The 21,336-nt window shown below is 31.0% G+C and overlaps 1 protein-coding gene across 1 annotated transcript in view; it reads right to left on the bottom strand.

Annotated features, from left to right (window-relative positions):
* LOC145254846 (protein arginine N-methyltransferase 5-like) overlaps positions 1-19,167 on the bottom strand; it is a 61,409-nt gene extending 42,242 nt beyond the window's left edge. The window contains exons 1-5 of the mRNA XM_080113730.1: positions 19,013-19,167; positions 11,443-11,561; positions 7,272-7,357; positions 4,266-4,397; positions 3,144-3,268 (exon numbers count right to left, since the gene is read on the bottom strand). Of these exons, the coding sequence (XP_079969856.1) occupies positions 3,144-3,268; positions 4,266-4,397; positions 7,272-7,357; positions 11,443-11,561; positions 19,013-19,101 (551 nt within the window). The 5' untranslated portion in view covers positions 19,102-19,167. The remainder of the gene's footprint in view (positions 1-3,143; positions 3,269-4,265; positions 4,398-7,271; positions 7,358-11,442; positions 11,562-19,012) is intronic.
* Between the last annotated feature and the right edge of the window lie 2,169 nt (positions 19,168-21,336).

The following is a 21,336-nucleotide window of genomic DNA, read 5'->3' as shown; positions in this document are numbered from 1 at the left end:
TACTATTAAAAAAACACCGAATATATGTCAAAATATGTCACGGTAACATATATTGAGCGAGTTTCTAGCAGTATTTTGTATAATTTATTATTTATAACATCTTTTCCTGAACTTACCGTGTTAAAGAGAGTGTCGGGCGCCATTTTGAATTTTCCAATACATCGGTAAACACTGTATGCTTTTCGAGCTGAATAAACATGTTACATTGAATAAAAACCCGAAAAATATATCCAGTTAGGTAGAAAAATAACTTATCTTGCCTTTGATAACATTTATTTTTTATATATTTGTTTTTTGACAACTTTTTCGAATCTATGTGTACAGTAATACAAACCCGCATTTTCTTTTGAATTTTTTTTTTGGTTGACTATGTTCAATTCACACATGGTTGATGCGGTTCAATATTGCTAAACTATAAGTCCTTAGTAAAATTCTATTTATAAATACTTTTTAAAATGAAATTATTTAATTAATCGTAAATATTATTTAGACATAAAAATTAATTGATTACAAAACCTTTTAAAAATATATATATTAATTCCTTTTTCGTTCGGCAAAAAACTGCGCAAAACACTTTTAATTTTCAATTTAAAATTCTAGAAAAAAAATTATATTATTCTGCTTTTAATATAATCAAATTCAGGGTTTTATCTTTCTGGAGAAAAAAAAAATAATGGATTTTATTTCAATGAAATTAAAAAAAAAACTTGACTGAATTGAATTAATTACCCTTAAATTAACGAAGGGGTGATTTAATAACTTTAGGTTTGGAAGAGATAGGTATGGGGTCGATTTTTTTGAAACTTCAAAAGAAACCGACTACTGTCAAAACTTTGCGAAATAATACAACGTGATCAATTTCATTTTAGAGATATTTCTTTAAAAAGCCTTCTTTTAAAAAAAGAAAAAAAAGTATATTGTTCTATTAAACCTTTTACTGTTTAAATAATTTGACTTTGCTCGTTTTATTTTAAGAAAATATAAGTTGAAAAAGCATTTTCATTCACTATTAGAAGATTTGTCAGTAAAAAAAAAACAATCGCCAAAAAGATAAGCGTTTTTTTTTATTTTTACTCGCAATGTAGAGCCCTGCATACTTCTTTTCAAGTTAACTCTTTTGTAGTTTTGATTACAATAGATCTGAATCAATGAACCTTGTAAGGGAGGGGCACTAAGCATTGCCCTGTTAATAATGAATTTCTTTGGTTTCTTTTTATTTCTCTCTTGCGGTTAGAAATATCAGGATTTTTTTTTCTTTTTTTCAATATCAGACTAAAAGAATCGTAATGAAGGAATCGGAAAATTAAGGTATTTTTTAACGATGCGATTCCGATACCTCCCAAAATACACGATTCTTACGATTAACGATTCCGATTCCGATTAATCGTCCCACCACTAATAGAAACCCTCTTAAAACTACACATAATCATCTAAAAAAAAAAAAAAAAAAAAAGCATGCATATTTTCCCATAGAAAAAAAAACAGTTAACTGCCCTAAAATGCTAGAATGACCTGTAATAGGAAATCATTTTACATTCAATTCTAAAATAATTTGTTTATCTTTAATTAAAGTTTTTCATGGCATTTTATACATAATTTCCTAAAAAGGTAGAATCACATTTTGGAGGGGTGGTCAGAAGGAGTCGAGTGGGGTTAAACAGAAGGTGTTAATCTACAATAATACCAAAGAAATATTGCAATATATTCATTTTTAAATGGTCTTATGTTTAGATTTAAGTTTTTTGTACATAAAGCACATTACAATTCAACTTTGAGTTCTCCAACTGCTTTTCTGTTTATGGATACATGCCATTTTTAAGGAATTGCTGCATATTTATGCACATTTACTGCAGATTATTTGGAAACCATAAACTTTGGGAGATTTTCAGTTGCATATTCTGATTCCTTGTACAAAAATACACTTATATGGTAAATTTCATTTCTTAGTCTTGTGTTTTAACAAAGATATGACATTTTTACTGAAAAAGTAGTGTAAAAAATGTGACGAAATGCATATGGTCTTAAAGAGGGAAAAATATCCAAACGTGTGAGGCACAAAAATAGCCATAACTTCCTTAATTTTAATCAGATTTTAAAAATTTAAAAAGATTCTTTCTTAGCTCATCAAGCTCTTTCTATGCATACCAATATTGAAATATTTCAGGCTATTTCAATTTTTTCATGTGTATTGCTAATTAAAGACTGATAAGCCTATATGATAAACAGTGAAATTTGCTTTTCAAGGAGTATCATTAACAAAATTGGTTGTTTTTTTTGTTTTTTTATTTCACCTCCTCATATCTTGTCTCCTGTTATATAACACTTTAAAAAATCCAAGTTGTTAGAGATAAATGGAAACTAGATAATTTTAACTAACAGATTAAGAGTTTTTTTCCTCACAAGATATAGCATCCCTCCCCATATTCTTGCAACTGCCAGAAAAAAAAAAAGAAAGAAAAAAAAGCAATTATAACAAACATCGGAATCAGTAACCCAAAACACTAGACTCAATTTTTTCTTAAATCTGACTGACCTAAGAAATCTTTTTCTAGTAATACATATATAATTTGTAAAAATTTTTTAAAGAGTCTGAATGTTTTTTTTTTCAGGACTGAGTTTTAAGGTTTCTGTTTTCTTTTTTATATAATGAAATTAAATTAAATTTAATAATTAAAAAGTAGTATATGATGTAGCAATAAAGATATAGTTTTGATTAAATTCATAGAAAATGTATTTGCATGATATAAAAAATTCACATTTTAGAACAATGTAATGCTTCCTACTTCTCTGCTTAGTTGGTACAATCATATCAGTGGACAGCTGAAGACCTAGACAACAACCATTAAGAAAAACTTAGCTAAGTTTTCAGATTCACAAATGGTCAGCTTTTGACAGTGCAATTACGATCGGTTAGCCATTTTATTAAAGATTGCTATGCATTACCTGCCATCATTCAGGAAACACTGTTGAAAAAATATGTACTAAACACTTGAAAAAACATGTACTGAAAAAAATTATGAAAATTTGTATTTCACATGTAGATAAGTCTACATAAGTCTTCATAAAGCTGTTTGGCCACTACACCTGCTTTAAATAATTTTTTTTTATATACAATAACTTGATCAAACTTAATTGATACTCACCAATACCATGTGTTATATTGCTTATTATTTTTGTACAATCGTTCTCGATCCTCATCTTCAATCCCCTCAATAAGGTTTTCTACCTGTAATTCGGGGGCAACAAGTGGAACCTGAATCCAATATAGCTGCAACAAATAAAAGCCATTTGTTAGAAGCAATATTTTATTGTCCATTTCTAATATTTCAAGAATAATGTTTTATTACAAACAAAAATAAAATCAATCTTGTAAGCTCTTTTTTTTTTAAAGACAATATTATAAAGGACAAATTTACAAACACTTCTAGCTACGCACACTTAGAAAGCACGTCTCTAGCTACGCACACTTAGAAAGCACGTCTCTAGCTACGCACACTTAGAAAGCACGTCTCTAGCTACGCACACTTAGAAAGCACGTCTCTAGCTACGCACACTTAGAAAGCACGTCTCTAGCTACGCACACTTAGAAAGCACGTCTCTAGCTACGCACACTTAGAAAGCACGTCTCTAGCTACGCACACTTAGAAAGCACGTCTCTAGCTACGCACACTTAGAAAGCACGTCTCTAGCTACGCACACTTAGAAAGCACGTCTCTAGCTACGCACACTTAGAAAGCACGTCTCTAGCTACGCACACTTAGAAAGTATGTCCCTAGCTATGCCAATGTAGAAAGTATGCTTCTAGCTATACAGAGGTAGAAACAAAGTTATTGATGTAGACAAAGAAAATAGCTATGTAGATGTATTTAGACATAAAAAAAACAACTATCCATGCCAATGCAAAATATATATGTGTGTATACTAAATGTATACACACAGAAAATATCCATGCACATAAATGTAGAAAATATTTTTGCACGTAGATATGCAATCTGGCATTCCCAGCAAATAGACATTTCTTCAAGTATGCATGTCTAATCATTGTACAATGTATGCAAATTCTGTTTATTTTTGCTTGGTTTGTCCACTTTACAACTAACTATTTTAGATTACTTAATGCCAAAAAAAAAAAGTACCTATTCTACACAATATATTACAAGTTGCTATTTAATCTAAAGGGAGAGGAGGTTGATAAAGGTTAGAAAGTATAATAGACAAAATATTGTAACAAAAAAATAAAACTGGAGAAGCTAATCTTTGCTTACCTGTTGCCAATAGGAATTGATCATGTGAGTGTTAAGGATTCTGGTCATGTTTGTGACACGACTGTTCTGGAGTTGTATAATAATCACAGGCACACTCAAGTAAGAAGACCATGCTAATTCTTGTTTGAATGACTAAAACAAAGAAAAATATTTTGCATGAGACAATGTGATAAAAAAAAAAAACATACCAAAGGTAATTTTTGCTTTTCTGATCATGTAGAGAGAAAATAATCCACTCAATTTTCCATCAGAAAATTTTGCCTGTGAAAATGTGATTGGAACTTTTTGCGGATACAATTTTAAAAAAAATTCTTAATAATACCAAAGAAATATCTGATATTATTAAGAATTTTTTAAAAATTGTACCTGCAAAAATGTACCTACAATCCTCCAAGTTGAAATATGAATTTTTGTTAAGAGATAGATGGGCAAAATTTTTGTTGAGGGCTATACAGTCATAATTTTTGAGAGGGGCAAAATTTTTCTTAGGTATTACATGCTCATTATTTTGAGAGGAGCAAAATATTTTTTTTGAGATAGACAGGCATAATTTTGGAGAGGGGCAAAATTTTGGCATGAAACAAGTTTGCAAAATTATCAACAATTGAATTCTTAATAAATAAAAATTTTATTTTAAATCTTTTTGTTTATTTTTATCAAGTTTCTAAGATTTAACATTAATATCAGTTCTCAGATAAAAACACAAATTTGGAAAATTCTTTTTCACTGGATCATTGCCGTTTTGCTTTCACTTTTACAGTAATTTTCATATGCACCTCAAGTCCTCAACCCATCCCCATATGCATATCACTTTCAGGCATGTTATCTAAATTAATAGAAATATTATTTGAGGTACAGCAGGAATTTTTATGAAGACAAAAGGATTCTTATTTATTTGAAACTGTTTATCATTATTTGTCCCCAGATTCTATAATATCTGTTCCTTAATTAAACTTTAAACAGATTAAATTTTTTTTTTTTTTTTTGGGGGGGGGGGGGGTATTTTTTTTTTTGTATTTAACTGCCTATTGAGTGCATTGTATAGCAACTATTATGACTGCTATATCAGGTTTGGACATGTGGCATAAACACACAGACACAAATTGTAAAAAGGAAACAAAAAATTATCGCCCCTTTTGACCCTGTTTTCAGCACCACACAACTACGAACGCTAGTGACATCTTGTCGCTACAAGAAATACACGTGAAATGATTCAATTGAATTATAATTAGTATATGGTAAGACATGTTTGTCTAATTATAAACATGAACCATAAAGAAGCAACTCTACAAGCATAAATTATCTCATAACGTTATTGAACATTTCAAACTATGCCTGATCATATGTGTACGCGCACACACACACACATTTTTGTTTTTTCCATTGTTCAGAATAAATATTCTGTTTGTATATATGTAATTCAGTCCTATGTTTTCTTATATGTAATTCAGTCCTATGTTTTCTTATTTTAATGTTGGAGTCAAAGACATGGATATTTATCCTTTACAATTGTCCGCAGTTTGGTTTTATGGCCTGTCAATCAGCTTGTGTCATTTAAGGCCATGAGAGTTATTATATTTATGGTTAGTGGGGTTATGCATCAATGCTAAATGGATGGATAACACAAAATAATAATCTGTAATATATCTGATTAAATTAAAAAGATAATTCAATTGTATGAGAGAACAAGTTCAGATAGGGTAAGTGGTAGTTGGAAAGTTAGTTGTCTTCTTGTTGAAAGATATCTATAATTTACATAACTGAAAAATATTTAGGTAATTCCTATTTCAATCACGTAAGTTATTTTGAATTGGACATACACTTAAGCCAGATTATTTTGTTCTCCCTACATAAGCAGAAGTCCTTTCCTTTTTTTTTTTTTTTCACTAATAAATGCTAGTTGTACTCAAAACAAAAGAAAGTTTTATTCCATTCTACCATTTCGGACTCCCAACAGCACTCAAATTTGCATAATCGCCTTCGCTTCATTCCCAAGTGGGTCTAGGTTCGCATGCCGCCATTTCCTTACAGCATGCACATGCTAACCATGGCCACTTATTTCGCCGTCTATCTGCACCATTACCATAGGTATGCAACTGCTTATGGAACAGACAGGTTTTGGAAATCTTCTCCCCTCCCCCCTGCCTCACAGTAATGAATGGTAGGAAAAAAGAATAATAGTCCAATCAAGTAGAGAAATTTACTATGAAATACTTATGTACATATTGCAAAAAGAAAATAAATCTACTTAAGAAACCTGGAGAAATAAATGTGGGGTACTGTATTAACTTCTGCTGCTCTAATCAGCACAAAACCACTAACAAGAAAGAGAGGCAGATAACTCTACACGCACTGCTATGACTACTATTAATGTGGAAACAACAAAGCTGTTTATGTGTTAGAGAATTGATTGAGAGAGAGAGACAGAGAGAGGGAGGTGGTAAATTATATTGTAGACACGTTGACCGGAAGTCAGGATCAGCTGATCGGATTGCGTGTGAGTCACGTGATCATGTTAGCTGAATCGAGATTTGATTTCGACTTAGAAGGCAACGGACGGCTTCACAGATGTCTCCTCCTCTTCACTGGGGGGGGGGGGACGCTGACATGTGTAGAAATGAGACCAAGAGAAACCACGCAAGCCAGAGACATCTGGAAAGTGAATAAAAAATAAAACCAATTCATCGTTTTGGAGTGATTGAATCTTCGTCCAACAGGTACCAGCCTCCCTCCAAGACACGAGATGAATCCAAATAGACCAACATCCAACACGCAAGAAGGTATGTCCGAAAATACATGTACCACACACACAGGCATATGAATAGACAGAACAACTAGATAATCACACATGATCCCCTTTGTAATACAACAACACAACATATGGACATGGTCATATTTGTTATGAGACAAAGATTTGCATTCCAATTATACTACAACACAAGCAATAATAACCACCTATTTTGAACAGTTAAACAGATTTTCATACAACTTCACTATATTACTTACATGTTCTGAATTTCTTTGAATCTCAACATTTGATGCATCCATCTGTAGCCATGGTGAGATTTTCACACCTATAAACTGGCTCCAATCTACAACAAATTCAAATTAAACGTTTTCATATTAAAAGTCAATTGAAATGATTTTGAAAAACAACTTCAGTTATGTTTTTTAAAAGCATAAATAACATTTTTTAGCAAGTTTATTTTAAAAACAAAGTAGAATCTTAACCATTATTTAAAAATTATCTATAGAATAAAACTTTAAAAACATTGTAAGATAAATACAAAATGCATATTTTATATAATTAAAAAGAGACATTTTTATATAATAAAGAATTCTGTTTCTCTTGGAGAATGTAATCTTTGAACTTTTAAAATCATAAATAAAAAAAATATTTAGTTTTTTTTTTTTTTTTTTTTTTTTTTTTTCGACCTGTGTAAAATATCCTCAAAGATTTGTGTTATTTGGAATCTTCAAAAAGATGATTATCACGACTGGAGATGCCTAATTGATTAAAAAAAGAAAATCTTTTTCCTTATATACATTAAAAATATTCATTTTATCAATTATTTTGATATAATTAAAAACAATAATTTGACAATGTAGATTAATAGTAAATATCGACAGTAATCATCTTTGTAAATCCTGTTAATGCTGAATATAGTGTCACACGTGATTGCCAGGTAGTGCATTTGAAACAATTTTGTAAGGATTTATCTTAATTTTTACTAATCCAACTGCAGATTGCATGGCTACGATTAAACTCTCACAAAAGTAGTTTGGTTCAATTCACTGCTCAGAAACAAATTTTAGAGTTTGTTTTAATTATTCATATTATTTTAATTTTTCAGACTACTTTTCTCATCTTGAGTGTCATTTTCACAACGTTTTGGTTGATGTAACCTCCGACCTTCTTTAGGTGTATCTTGTCAAATTTGGGAATGTTTCTGTCGAACTCAAGAATTTGGATAAAATTTTGAATGGAATCTTGTATTCATTTCACGGAAGGGGGGGGGTTACATGTTCTTGTTCCATCAACCATGATTGGATAGAAGAGAATATAACTTTTATAATTGATTTTTCCCCCGAGTACTCGTGGCTCATTGGTTGGAGTACTTGGAAAAATCAATTGTAAAAGTGATTTCCTGAAGGTTAAATTTTCAGTATGGGTGACCAACAATACAATTGCGAATTATTTAGGACCAGTCATGGCTAATGGAATGAGAGCATGCTACTCTCATGAAGTAAATAAAGAGTTCTGTCTAAATTTGATACAAACATTCTCAAGTTTGACAAGATACACCTTAAGAAGGTCTGAGGTTACATCGACCGAAATGTTATGAAAATGACACTCAAAATGAGAATAATAGTCCAAATAATGCAAATAACCAATCCTCATCTCAAAAATTCAGAAACAATCATTTCAAAGATTTTAACCATGTCTCAAAAATTAGGGAATCATCAAATTTAAATGAAATTTTTAGCAATTAATGATTAAATAATAGATACAGCTGTGGTTATTTTTACAAAATTTTAAAGGAAAAAAATGGCAATTAATTTACGACATGAAATAGATGAATATGGTAGATAAAATTATTAGAAGGAAAAAGTATCATTATTTAATTGGAATTCATTGAGATGAGTATTATTTATTAATTTCTTTTTTTATTCATCTTTTATTAGTTGTTTTACGACGTTTCAGCCAAATATTCCTCTGGCCTTCGTCAGGTGATAACCGCGACAGATAGGAACTCTGAATCTCCTAACTGCATTCACTGTAATTACTGCTTTCAGTAGTTGTTGTCGTCTCACCAGGTTTTGACCAAGTAAGCCTTTGGCCGGCTTTGGGTAGGATTGGAACCGCTACCTTCAGACAATTCTCATCTGGAACCGTAGAGATTCAACGTCTCTATCAACTGTGCCACGGGCCCCGAGCATTTATTGACGGAGCCCGTGGCACAGTTGATAGAGACGTTGAATCTCTACGGTCCCAGATGAGAATTGTCTGAAGGTAGTGGTTCCAATCCTACCCAAAGCCGGCCAAAGGCTTACTTGGCCAAAACCTGGTGAGACGACAACAACTACTGAAAGCAGTAATTGCAGTGAATGCAGTCAGGAGATTCAGAGTTCCTATCCATCATGGTTATCACTTCACGAAGGCCAAAGGAATAGTTGGCCGAAACGTCATGAAACAACTAATAAAAGATGAGAATTTTCCGCAATAAATAATAAACAAAATTGAACATATATATTCAACATGACCAAGTAAAAGCTTGCATTTTTTATGGTCAATGAAAAGGCGCTATCTATTGTCATCCAACAAAATTGGAACCACACGGAGTAAAAAATAAATAAAATCATGCCTGAAAGAATTAAGGCTGTCATAAATGTTTAAGATGGTACAAGTACTAATTTTTTATGAATTCCATGTTTTTCTCTTTGTAACTTGGGAAAGAATTTTATAAAATTAAAAAAATTATTTTTTAATTTTTAAAAATTTAAAAAAAATGTTTAAAAAATTAATAGCTTATGATTTATTTTATGAAGCCAGAATGTTTGATTATTACTAGGGCTATGATAACAGAATATTCTTATCATTGTTTTGACTCTCAAGTATATATCCGACACAATTAGACAAAGTTAATCAACCGAGAATCACATCACTCTATATAAAAGCATATAAGATATCAACGGATACACACTCGAAAGTTAAAACCATGAAAAGAATATGCTGTTATCATAGCCCTAATTATTGCATAGAAAATATTACGACCGCTTAAAAAAAATAAAAAAAAAAACAACATTTAGGGATGCCTATTTACATGCTTAGGTAGTATGTGTATGATCCAAGCTGTCAAACATATTACAGGGAATTTGCTATAATTATTAATGTTCCTAAACTGTTATTTCATAATTTTCATAATTGATTAAAAAAAAAAGAAAAAAAAAAAGAAAAAGTTATCTAAATGAATAAAAAAATAAATTCATCACACTAAAATTACCATCATAATGACTCACTGCTATTAAAATCAATAATACAACATAATAATTTGAAATAGTATGTATGTAATAAAGAGTAAAGATAAAAACGTTTTATGCCTAATTTATATGACTATTTTTTAAACAGTTTATAATAAATTACTGTTTGGTGTAATTTATTTGTAATTTTATTATCCTATATATATATATATATATATATATATATATATATGAAAGTGAACGTGTGTGTGTACATTTTCCTACGCAATAACTGTCAATTTTAAGTCTACAGACTCGAAATTTGATATACAGGGTACTGAGATTTGGGAAAATCTTTGATTGGTTTTCAGCCAGAAATTTGGCTGTTAAGGGGTCAAAGTTCAACGATTTGACCTTTGAGAACTCTACCAAACTCCTGACAAATTTGGGTCTAAACACTTGAAATTTTAGATATAGGTTCCTTGGACATGGATCTAACTTAATTTGAGCCCAAAACAATAAATGTTAAAGGGGTTATAATAGGGGTCAAAGTTAAAAAAATTGACTGCTTTCTTTTTTTTTTGCTCAACATACACCTCCAAACACCTGGGCAACGCCGGGCTGAGATGCTAATAATATATATATATAAGTAATTAACTACAGTGATTTAATAACAAAAGGGTAAATTACCAAAACTTTACTTAAAATATTATATTCATTAATTTTTAAAAGATAATTCAAATGAAAACTTAGTTTTCAAAATTACAATAAATTTATGTTAGAAATATGTTAAAGTATAAATTTAAAAAAGAATACTTAGTGCAAGATTAATAACTGTTGAACGATGAGTAGTTTTTTTTGCTTGTACAAATATATTTTCTATTAATTTAATAAAAACTGACATTTCTCCAGTACCAACTAAAATGGCCATTTTTTCTTTTAAACTAAATTCACAAATATCTACTTGTAAATTTATTTTATGCTACAGAAGTTTATTTGCTTGTACACTTGCATTTATGAAAACAAACAATTGTTAAGGCGTTATGGTGTTTCTTAATGATAATTGCTATTTATTAGATATTTATAACAAAGCTTTTAGTAAAAATGTTATATCAGTAATTGTTATTTAACAGTAAGCTACTATGCCTGTTATAAGTATTGCCTTGTAAAAATTGATAAATAAAATAAATATGAAGGAAAGATTTTATGGTTTTACCACGGCTGCTTAATACAAGGTCAGACCTTGTAAAAGGACCTGTACGTTTTTTGCTAGGACCTCTCACATATTCCCGTTTGTATCGAGGATTTACCACTGGGATACACAAGAAGTCGAACCTACAAGTAAAAAAGATAAATTTTTACTGACATTCATAATAAATCTTTAAAGATAACATAATATTTAGGTACAATCAAGTGTAGCAAAAAAAAAAAAAAAAAAAGAAAGAAAAGACAAATACAGTTTTCTAGAAACAGCTTATTTATTAAACTTCTATTGACGGTCATTCTTCCAAAGAATAAGAAAATGATAGGAACCTACAGCAGCCTTTTTCACTAATGCCATATTGTGTTTCTATGCATATGAAAACAGTCCCATCTTAAAGATAATATAGTGCATTTTGCATATGGTTTTTACAAAAATATCAAAATTGAAAACTTGATTAAAATTTTTGCTGTATTATCTAATTGTGTTTCCATCTGTTTTTACATGATCCAAAGCTGAGGTTTGTTTTATTTACTATTGGAAGAAAAATTTAGCTAGATCTCTCACTTGCTATAAATCATATTAAGAAAATTCAATGTGTTAGCTGTTGAAATAAATCTTACTTGCGCTTCCATGTGTTTCTTTTTTTTTTGAGGGCTGATAGGATTTTCTTAATATTTAAGCTGGTTTGATTTAATAATTGTTTCCATTATTAAGTTTTATTAACTACAAGATGAGATTACATGTTTTAACATTTTTTTTTTTTTTACATCTTTGAATCTACATTTGAAATTATATACTACAAAAATTGGCTTCTGGATCAATAGCACACAAGACGTCAAATTTTCTAATTTCCAACAAACTTTGAACAGTCATATAAAAACTACTTGTGCTACAAAAATTTGATATTGTTTTACAAAGATCTAAAGAGCTTCTTTATTTGTCTAATGCCTGCATTGTTAGTTATACACTGTGAAAATTGACTTCTGGGTAGCACTAGGTGTGTCAGAAACTAACCTTACGAATGCGTGAAATATATTGAATAATTCGAGCCCCTATCTTTCCAAACTCATAACTACTCGAAATATGTAATTCAAACCCTTATTTTTTTTTTTCAATTAAAAGGAGCAAGGACCAAGGTTTCATCAAAAAAAAAAAAAAAAAAAAAAGAAAAGAAAAAAAAAGTGGATTAAAAAAAAAAGGTTTTAAAACTTCGGACTTTACAGGTAAATTTCTAAAAAACACTACTTTTTTTGTTATAAATTTGAATATATTATTTATTGATCTTTTATCTTCAATTTGTGATATATAAAACTTTGGTGCATAAATTAATTATTTACTTTTTAATGAATATTTCAAAATTGGGGGGGGGGGCGTAAATTAAAAAAAAAAAAAAAAAATTTGTCTAAAATATATTCAGTTTATTGAAAAGAGCATAAAATTTGAATAAAAAATTTAACCTGAAAATATCATACAAATTGAATCAATAGAAAAATTTTGATAGATTTTTAAAGTTTACAAATTTAAAAATACTTAGCTTGTAAAATTCAATTGATTTCATTACTGTTTTTTAAAAAATAAAAAAAAATATTTCTATTACTTTTTATACAACTTTAATAGTTTATTTTGGAAGTATATAATCCATAAAGAAAATAAACAACCCACTTTTAAAAGAGAAATTACGAGTTTTTTATATTTTATTCACAGTTTCATGTTAGGGGTGTCAAAAATTCCCCCCAAATTCTGATACACCTAGGGTAGCATACAAGACAGCAAATTTTCAAATTTCCAACAAACTTTGAACAGTCATAATTTGATGTCTAATGAGCTACCAAAACAAATTTGGTACCCATTTTTCATACTTTGCAAATATATATATATATATGTTTGCCAACATAAAATATTTCTAGATATTAGGAAAATAAAAAGTTGATTTAGGAAACCTACTTGTATTAAAAAAATAAATAAATAAAATTAATTACCATAATATTAGAGAAAAAACAGCCCTATTTTATTACATGAAATTTTTGTCAAATCAGTTACAAATTGTCAAGCCAAACAAATAAACCTCTAAGTATATCATCATCATGGTTTCTGATCACTCTCCGAGAAGGAACCCCACCTTGATTTTCTTCCACGTTGTTTTGCCTCTAGCTAGGTATGGCCATATAGGACCTAGTTGGTTGTCAGGATTGTCTGTTCAACAGGTTTTTTTGGTTTACCTATTGGTCTTTTCCATTACCTTGGGGTCCATTTTGTCGCTTGAAGTGTTCACCTGTCATCTGTATATCTTGAAAGATGACCTACCCATCCAAGGTTTAGCTGTTCATATGATGGTGATGATGTCATTTAGACCAGTTGGCTGTCTGATTCAAGTGTTTTTTTTTCATAGACTGATGCCAAGCATAATGCATTTTGCTACTCCTAGCTTTTCTTTTGCTACAGTATTAACTGTCAATGTTTCACTCCCACGTGTCATAATAGGCATGATGTATCCATTAAACATTCTTTGGTTAATGTTCAGTGTATTTTCTGTTTTTTTAATGAGGTTAGCGAAAACCCTCCAAAATACTGTCATTTGTGGTCACTAAAGATCCAGGCGACATTGTTATACTGGCAATGTGTTAATCAATGGTATGTCATTGATCCTCTACAAAAAATAAAGCAGCCATGTTCATTGCTTTGTCAGGTACTGTTTTTAACCTAGCCCTACCTACGATTCTCTGATCCTCCTTGTTATCCAAGAAATTCAGTTCAGTCTTAACTATAGTAATAGTATTGCTATCCCTTGCCTCCACCGCTTGATTTAATATAGTTTCTAGTGTCACTTTCCCTACCCTAGATTTTATGTTTAGTTGGCAACTATAATGAACAATGAAAAACCTAATAGATAGCTCCACCATGTATTCACAATTATAACACTTGTCAATTCCAGCTGTATGGTTAATAAAAGCTGTTCCTGGAAGTCCTTTACTTTGAACAATGATGTATTGAACTTCCGGTACACAGACATTCTAGGTTTAGGGCTAAGTTTACCCTGACTAATGTTTGATTCAAGTAAACTCTATTTTGAAAATTTGGACAATCTGAAACCCCTAGATCAAGTCTCTTGATTAAGAACCGATCGATTTAACTCGAAAGTTAAACCAAATCAGAGCTGCGTCTAGCAGTCCAAGTCTATACTATGTCACAAGGATTTTTATTCTGGAAATCATTCCAGTAATTACAGGAGTCACTGGACTCATTTCAAGAAAACTATATGGAAAATATACCTAGTGAACCAAATGTAAGAGAGGTTCAAACAATTGCACTTAAAAGAATGGTTAGAATCTTAAAAAAAAAAAAAAAAATCTCCTGGTTGAAATATGAGAGTAGATGAACGTCTGGTATCCAATAGGATGGCCCCTCCCCAGCTTGAACAAACTGATAATAAAATTAAAAAAACAAAAAGAATTTATTGACAATATCAAACTTTTCAATAATCACAAAATGCATCAACATTCCCATGTTAGCACTCCTAGAAAACTTTCCCTCGCAATCTCAGGTTTGACGACTACTTTTCTTCCAACATGATTAATAAGAAACTTTACATGTTGCATATCCTGAGCTACCAAATTCCTCATGAATGGCATTTGCTGACTAAACTTTACAAGGCCATCACTTGGAATTTGTGTCCATAGTGTTCGCCAGAGTTGGCAGTGTTCTAATTCTCTTGAGCATCTACAGCATTGTACCATCAGATATATACTACATATTCCCTGCCGTGAACCTATTCCCTCTACAGTATATGATCTGCTGTCTACTTGCCGGAATGTAACAGTTGCTTCTGTTGCCTACAGATTATTTCATGGTTCTTGCTCCACCCCAATGCTTAATTACTATCCTGTGCTACGGCTGAAAAGACTAAACCAGTACCGATATACATTCACATTAGACCCTCTGCATAATCACACCGGTGTTTGCTCAGAGATGAATTGGTAATCTCCTTTGACACTGTTCTGCAGTCCTGAACATGTTGCCTCAAAACTGTATAAATGAGCATGTATCACTATCACATTTTCAGAGTTCTGTATTGTCTAAATATCGTGATATTCCTTAGCTTAGTAGCCTCTGTGTATTTCTAACGATTTAATGACTATGGTTTAATAAAGGAGAACAAAAAAAACAATTTAAACCATGATCCAGAACCATGTTCCAGTCTTCCACTAGGATTATCCAGAGAGTTATATTAAGAACCATTGGGTCTGTCGAAAAAAGGAAACATATTCGGTATACTCATTGGGCACATAAACCCCAATAAGTCAAAATGGCACATCTTTTATGGTAATATCCAGAATGCACAGTCCGTCTTCCAAATAAACAAAAACTGGGTTACATGATGCTTTCAAAGTGCGCTCTACTGGCCAGGGGAAACACGCCTTAGTGACATAAGTAATTATCCATCACCAGCTTTACAGATCGGACAATTTCATGTTTTATTTTTTTAAATGTGTGTGAAATGTGATAACATGTACGAACACGAAATGCATTATAATATTATTATATGGATTTAATAAGTCTTTTCACTACATCTTGTATTACTGGTGAGCTGTGTCCCAACTACTACTTTCTGCTCAATCTTTAATCTCTGGGATCTGTCCTGTCGCAGTGACATTATTTGGTGGAAGAGTTGATTTATGATGTAATCCTCTACTTCTCTTCATGGGCGACACAAGTGTATTGGACAGCTGAGGAGCTGAACAACAATCATCATCACAGAAGACTTAGCCGAGGTCTCAGGTGGTCAGCCTTCAACTGTGGAATCATGATTGCCTAGCAATCTCATGAGACCTTGCTGAAGACTTCTGTGCATGGACTACTGCGATTCGGAATGTAGTGCAGGCCAGAGAAGAAAGGTAAACACTGCTACAACTTATTTTGGAGAAATATTCTACTATTTTTGCTAATTAAAAATTTTTGTAAATCCCCCACCAGTGTGGAACTAATTGTTAGCACCATATGAAAAATAAAAATAAAATTATAATAAATTGATAATCTTTAAAAGGTCACAGTCAGAGATGAACATGATAAAAATTAAGTATAGATATTTAAAATGGTTTTATGCTGTTCTTTTTGTTATATATTATTAAATGAGGAATCATTTCCATTCAAAAATCCATGTAGTATTATGCATGTATAATTGAGAAAAGCATGTGTTACATGTATCACCATTATGCGAATAAGCTCGATCAAAACAAAATGGCTACCAAATTTGACCTGATGTCATATTTATCTATAAACGAAATTCAAATTTGTAATTATTTTTACTTCATTACTTCTTCTGAAATTAGTGTTTTTTCTTTTTAATTAATTTCCTACATGAATTCCTTAATAATCTCTACAATTAAAAGTTATTTTTCTTCAGTATTTTATCAGTCTTATCATAATCATTTTGAATTGTGTTTGTAATCAACAAATAATTGTTGCCAAAGGAAAGAAAAATTACTTTTTTTTAAACTTGGTAGTTCACCACTTATCAAAGCTCAAAGGCCACTCGAGGATAAGGGTTAATGGAATGTAAGGTTTAGAAATCGTTAATGGTGTAAATTGGGTAGAATTTATTAATGGGGCAGCTCACAAGAACTTGTTTACATTGGATTTGAAGGCTGCTATGTTGTATTCAACCAGGAAGCAGCTTAGCAGAACAGTGTCCGTAGACGGGCAGTTCTGGTAAAGAAGCTTTGTTTATGGAATCTACGTTTAGATTTAGGCACAGATGTAGTGGGGGAAATAGTATATAGTGGTTGTAGCTAGTCGAGTGTTTTTTTTGGGGGGGGGGGGAATTTGGTTGGGGGGGGCATAAAAACATACCATAAAACTTTAATTAAACTTGGAAATACGATTTTAAAAAATAGCGTGGATCAGTAAGTGCATTAACACTGTTTTATGGTTTTTTTTTATTCAATTGTAAGGTTAAAGTACAGAATGGGTACAAAACACCCTCCCCTCCCCATGTTAAGAATGGCTTTTTAAATAACGTTATTATTTCAGCACGGATCAATAAGTGCATGAATACCCATTTTCTTATTTTCAACCTCCCCGTAATCAATTTCTTAAAAGGTAAGTCTTCAGGTGGTCCAGTGGTCCACCACTCCACTCCACTGGTCCACCACCAGTGCAAGTGCACTTTCACGGACTTTTTTTCTCTCTATTGGAAATTCTACACAATTGCAGGATTTTTTTTTTTCTTTTTCATTTTTATCGTGGTTATTTTTATCTGAACACCGCCGGTGACATTTTTATTTTAGTTTCCTTGTCGTAGGTTTGATTTAAAAAAAAAAAAATAAATAAAAAAATAAAAAATAAGCTGATAATTATAAAAATTATTCGTTTAGTATTTTTGTAACTATTTATCATAGAATGATATTTAATTAGTTTTATATATAAATTAGAAAAAAAAATGTATTCGCGTTATATTTAAATGTATAAATTATCAAATGTATTTAATTTCCATTGCTTTTGAGGCCACCCAAAAAATATATCTATTATTAATAATACATCAAACAAGATCTCATGCGTTTGTATTTCTCGACTTTGATGTGTACATATTTTTTTAAATATTACTAACTAAAAATCAAATATTATTGAAATCAAGTATAAAATAAGTAAAACTTAAAACACATTTTTATAAATCTTATATAAAAAAAAATAAATAAAAAAAATGTAAACATTACTATTTTGAATTCTTTAAAACCCGGCAACATGTTCTCACCAGGGTAACGCCGGAGAAATATAATTCGTTTTAAATAAATATTTTCCGTGAGTTTATTAAACAAAAAAAACAAATAAAAAAAAATAAGGAAATTTGATCTCAAAGTAAATTCGTGCGAGAGAAGAAAAAAAAATGTGGGTTTGAAGAGGATATATATATAAACGCCAAATATTTAAGTTTCCTTGGAGGGTGAACACGAACTCAAACGAAATATATTTATAAATGAGAAAACAAACAAAAATGTTAAGGTAAATATATTTTTACAAAAGATCCCAACAACGAAAAAGGGATTTAATTCTAAAGCATGCTTGGCGCGAGTAATTTGGAAATTTAAACTTGGCTAAAAATAAATACTTTGAATTATTTTCCAAGTCAATAATGACATGGAGCATGCAGTGGAATGTGAAAGAAAATGTTAGATAAAAACAAAAAAAATACCCAACAAATACTTAGATTATTTATTGAGATAAAATGGAAAATAAGTAGACGAAAATAAAATTACAGAATGACGAATACCGACTGATCGAATACATATTTTCCTCGCCACAAAAGAAAATAAAGATAACAGTCAATTAAATTAATATATTTAAAATGAACTATTTTAAGAAAGAAAAATTATTCTTGGCCAGGAGCAACAGATGGCTAAAATGTTGCATTAGAAAAGGAAAAAAAAAAAATCAACAACAAAATATTTAAAATAAAAAGTTAGAATGAAATAAATACCAAGTGCACGAAAATTTTTTTTTTTAAATCGCTACATTAAAAAAAAAAGGAACTGTCAAATATTTTTACTTGGTATCTAGAATTCTTTCTTTTTATATATATGTATCTTACCCAGATTTGCAAGTGTTGTCCAGTGCAGTGTTAATGTCGGGACAGCAGTTAAATTCCCGAGCACAAGAAACACGTGCATTATTCGCCATGATGGAAGTGGAACAAAAAAAAAAAAAAAAGGAAGGCGACGGCGAATGCCAAAAAAAAAAAAAAAAAAAAAAAAAAAAAAAACGGAACGAAGTCAACATCCGGGCTCTGCCCCCCCCTCCTCCTCGCTTTTGTAAAGAAGGAAATTTTAAAAACTCACACGAACTGCATCCATATCTCTCAGCAATTATCTCGCAGTATTCGTGTATTCATATAACACTTTATTTTGCCCCTCATCATTTTTTTATTCCTTAAAACAAATAAAGACACTTTTACAATTACGTATAAGAAGAGAATAAGTTATAATAATGATAATAATAATACTGATTCTTTTTTTTTTTTTTTTTTTTTTTAGATGTTCCTATTTTCTTAACTCCTCACGAGGGAAGAGTTAGACACAGGGTCGGTTTTAATGCGGGGTAAACTCATCTCTTCCAAAAAGAGGCACTCTGACTTGGGACAAAAATAAAAATCGCCTCAGTCTAAAAGGGCCTCTCTCTTACCGACTACTGTGACAGAAAGGACCAAGTGCAGCAAGTTGGCAACTGCAATGCTGCATTGCTGCAGCAGCATCAGAACAAATACAACACTTTGATCGAAGACCAAGAAGTCGTTTGGAGGGGGTGTTATTCTTCTTAAAAAAATAAATACATGGTGCTTCTTCTCTGGGAATCTCGGATTTAATCAAAAATCTCATTAAAAAAAAAACACAAAAAACCCACAGAAAACAATATGAAGATCAACATTTCTTAAATATTTCATCAGATAAACTCTAGATATATGTTTGTAAATTCATTTTTTTTTAATTTGTAGATCAACATCCTCAGCTAAATCACCCCACCCATGATTAAATTTAACTTTTTTTAGGCAATTACGTATGAGTACTCTGAAAAGAGGGGGGGAAATACAATTTACAATAGGGGATCATTTTTTTTAAATATAAATTTAAGGAAAATGGTCCCTCATTTCCAGGTAACATTAATGGTAAGCTCAACTGGCAAGTCATAAATCAGCATGTAATCATTTTTGTTAAAGTAGTCTATCCCCACCCCCACTCCCAAAACACACCAAATTTATTTTCCATAGAAAATTGTTTAACTGCCCTAAAATGCTAGAATGACCTTGAAATGGGGTATCATTTTAGGTTTTATGTATGCGAAACTGATCCCCATTTTAAATTTTAAATTAATTGATTTATTTTATTTTCACCAAGTTTTCTTATGATATTTAGATGTTATCGCCTAAAAATAGTAGAATCTCATTTTTTAGGGAGTGGAATGATTTAGGTTTAGGCTACAATAATACCTCTTTTTTTCAATTATTTTTTAATTCATCCATTTCGTTCTTAAAATAATTTACATTATAACTATTTTAAACCTGATTAAACAATATATATATATATATATATATATATATATATATACCGAGAAAACTTAAAATTTGGAACTTAGAGAACTATTGTATTACACCGTCTATCCCCAAAAAGGAGCACTCTGGATTGAACAAGAAATAAAATTGCCTCAATCTAGAAGGATGTCCTATTTATTGAGGACAGAAAAGATGAAATGCAGTATCAAAACAGATACTATGCTTTGCTCCTAATCGTTTCTACTTTCCTCCAGAAATGTGTAACTTTTTATTTGCATGTATAAAAACGTTTATCTTCTGAGATTTTACACAAGGCCAGAAGTATGGAGCAGTGGAGCACCCAGAGAGGACCAAACTTTCCCATAATGCTCTGCTAGCCTATCTCTGCTATCCATTACACAACACATTACCAGGAACCATTTTATTTCTCCAACTTTAGAGAGAAAGAGAGGAATGGCATATTAGGGGGTGGAAGGAAAAGTAGAGGAGAGCAGAGCAACAGTCGGAACTTCACCCCCAAGCCAGCAGCCGGCATTTGTGTGAACACATATTTCCCAATTAAAACTATTCACCACATATGCTGTATCCTATATACATACTAAGAAAATACGGACGTTCTCTCAAACACTAATATTTCTATTCTGACGATTATTTATAGAATCGGGAAAATTCCATTAACATGCCAGCTTAGGCACACTGGGATTTAAGAAATTTCATAGGCCTGCAGTGCAGTTTAGAAGTTACATACATATACCAAAATACCTCTTTCTCCTAACCCCTAACCTGCTAAGCCACGCCAAAGATAGATATCCAACAGCAATAGCTATCAAACACACTGACGGTAATATAAAAAAAAAAACATAAAAATA

This window comes from Euprymna scolopes, chromosome 1, assembly GCF_053919585.1.
Source record: "Euprymna scolopes isolate OS-2025 chromosome 1, ASM5391958v1, whole genome shotgun sequence".
Classification (NCBI taxonomy): Eukaryota; Metazoa; Mollusca; class Cephalopoda; order Sepiida; family Sepiolidae; genus Euprymna; species Euprymna scolopes.
This window is presented reverse-complemented; position numbering and strand designations above follow the sequence as displayed.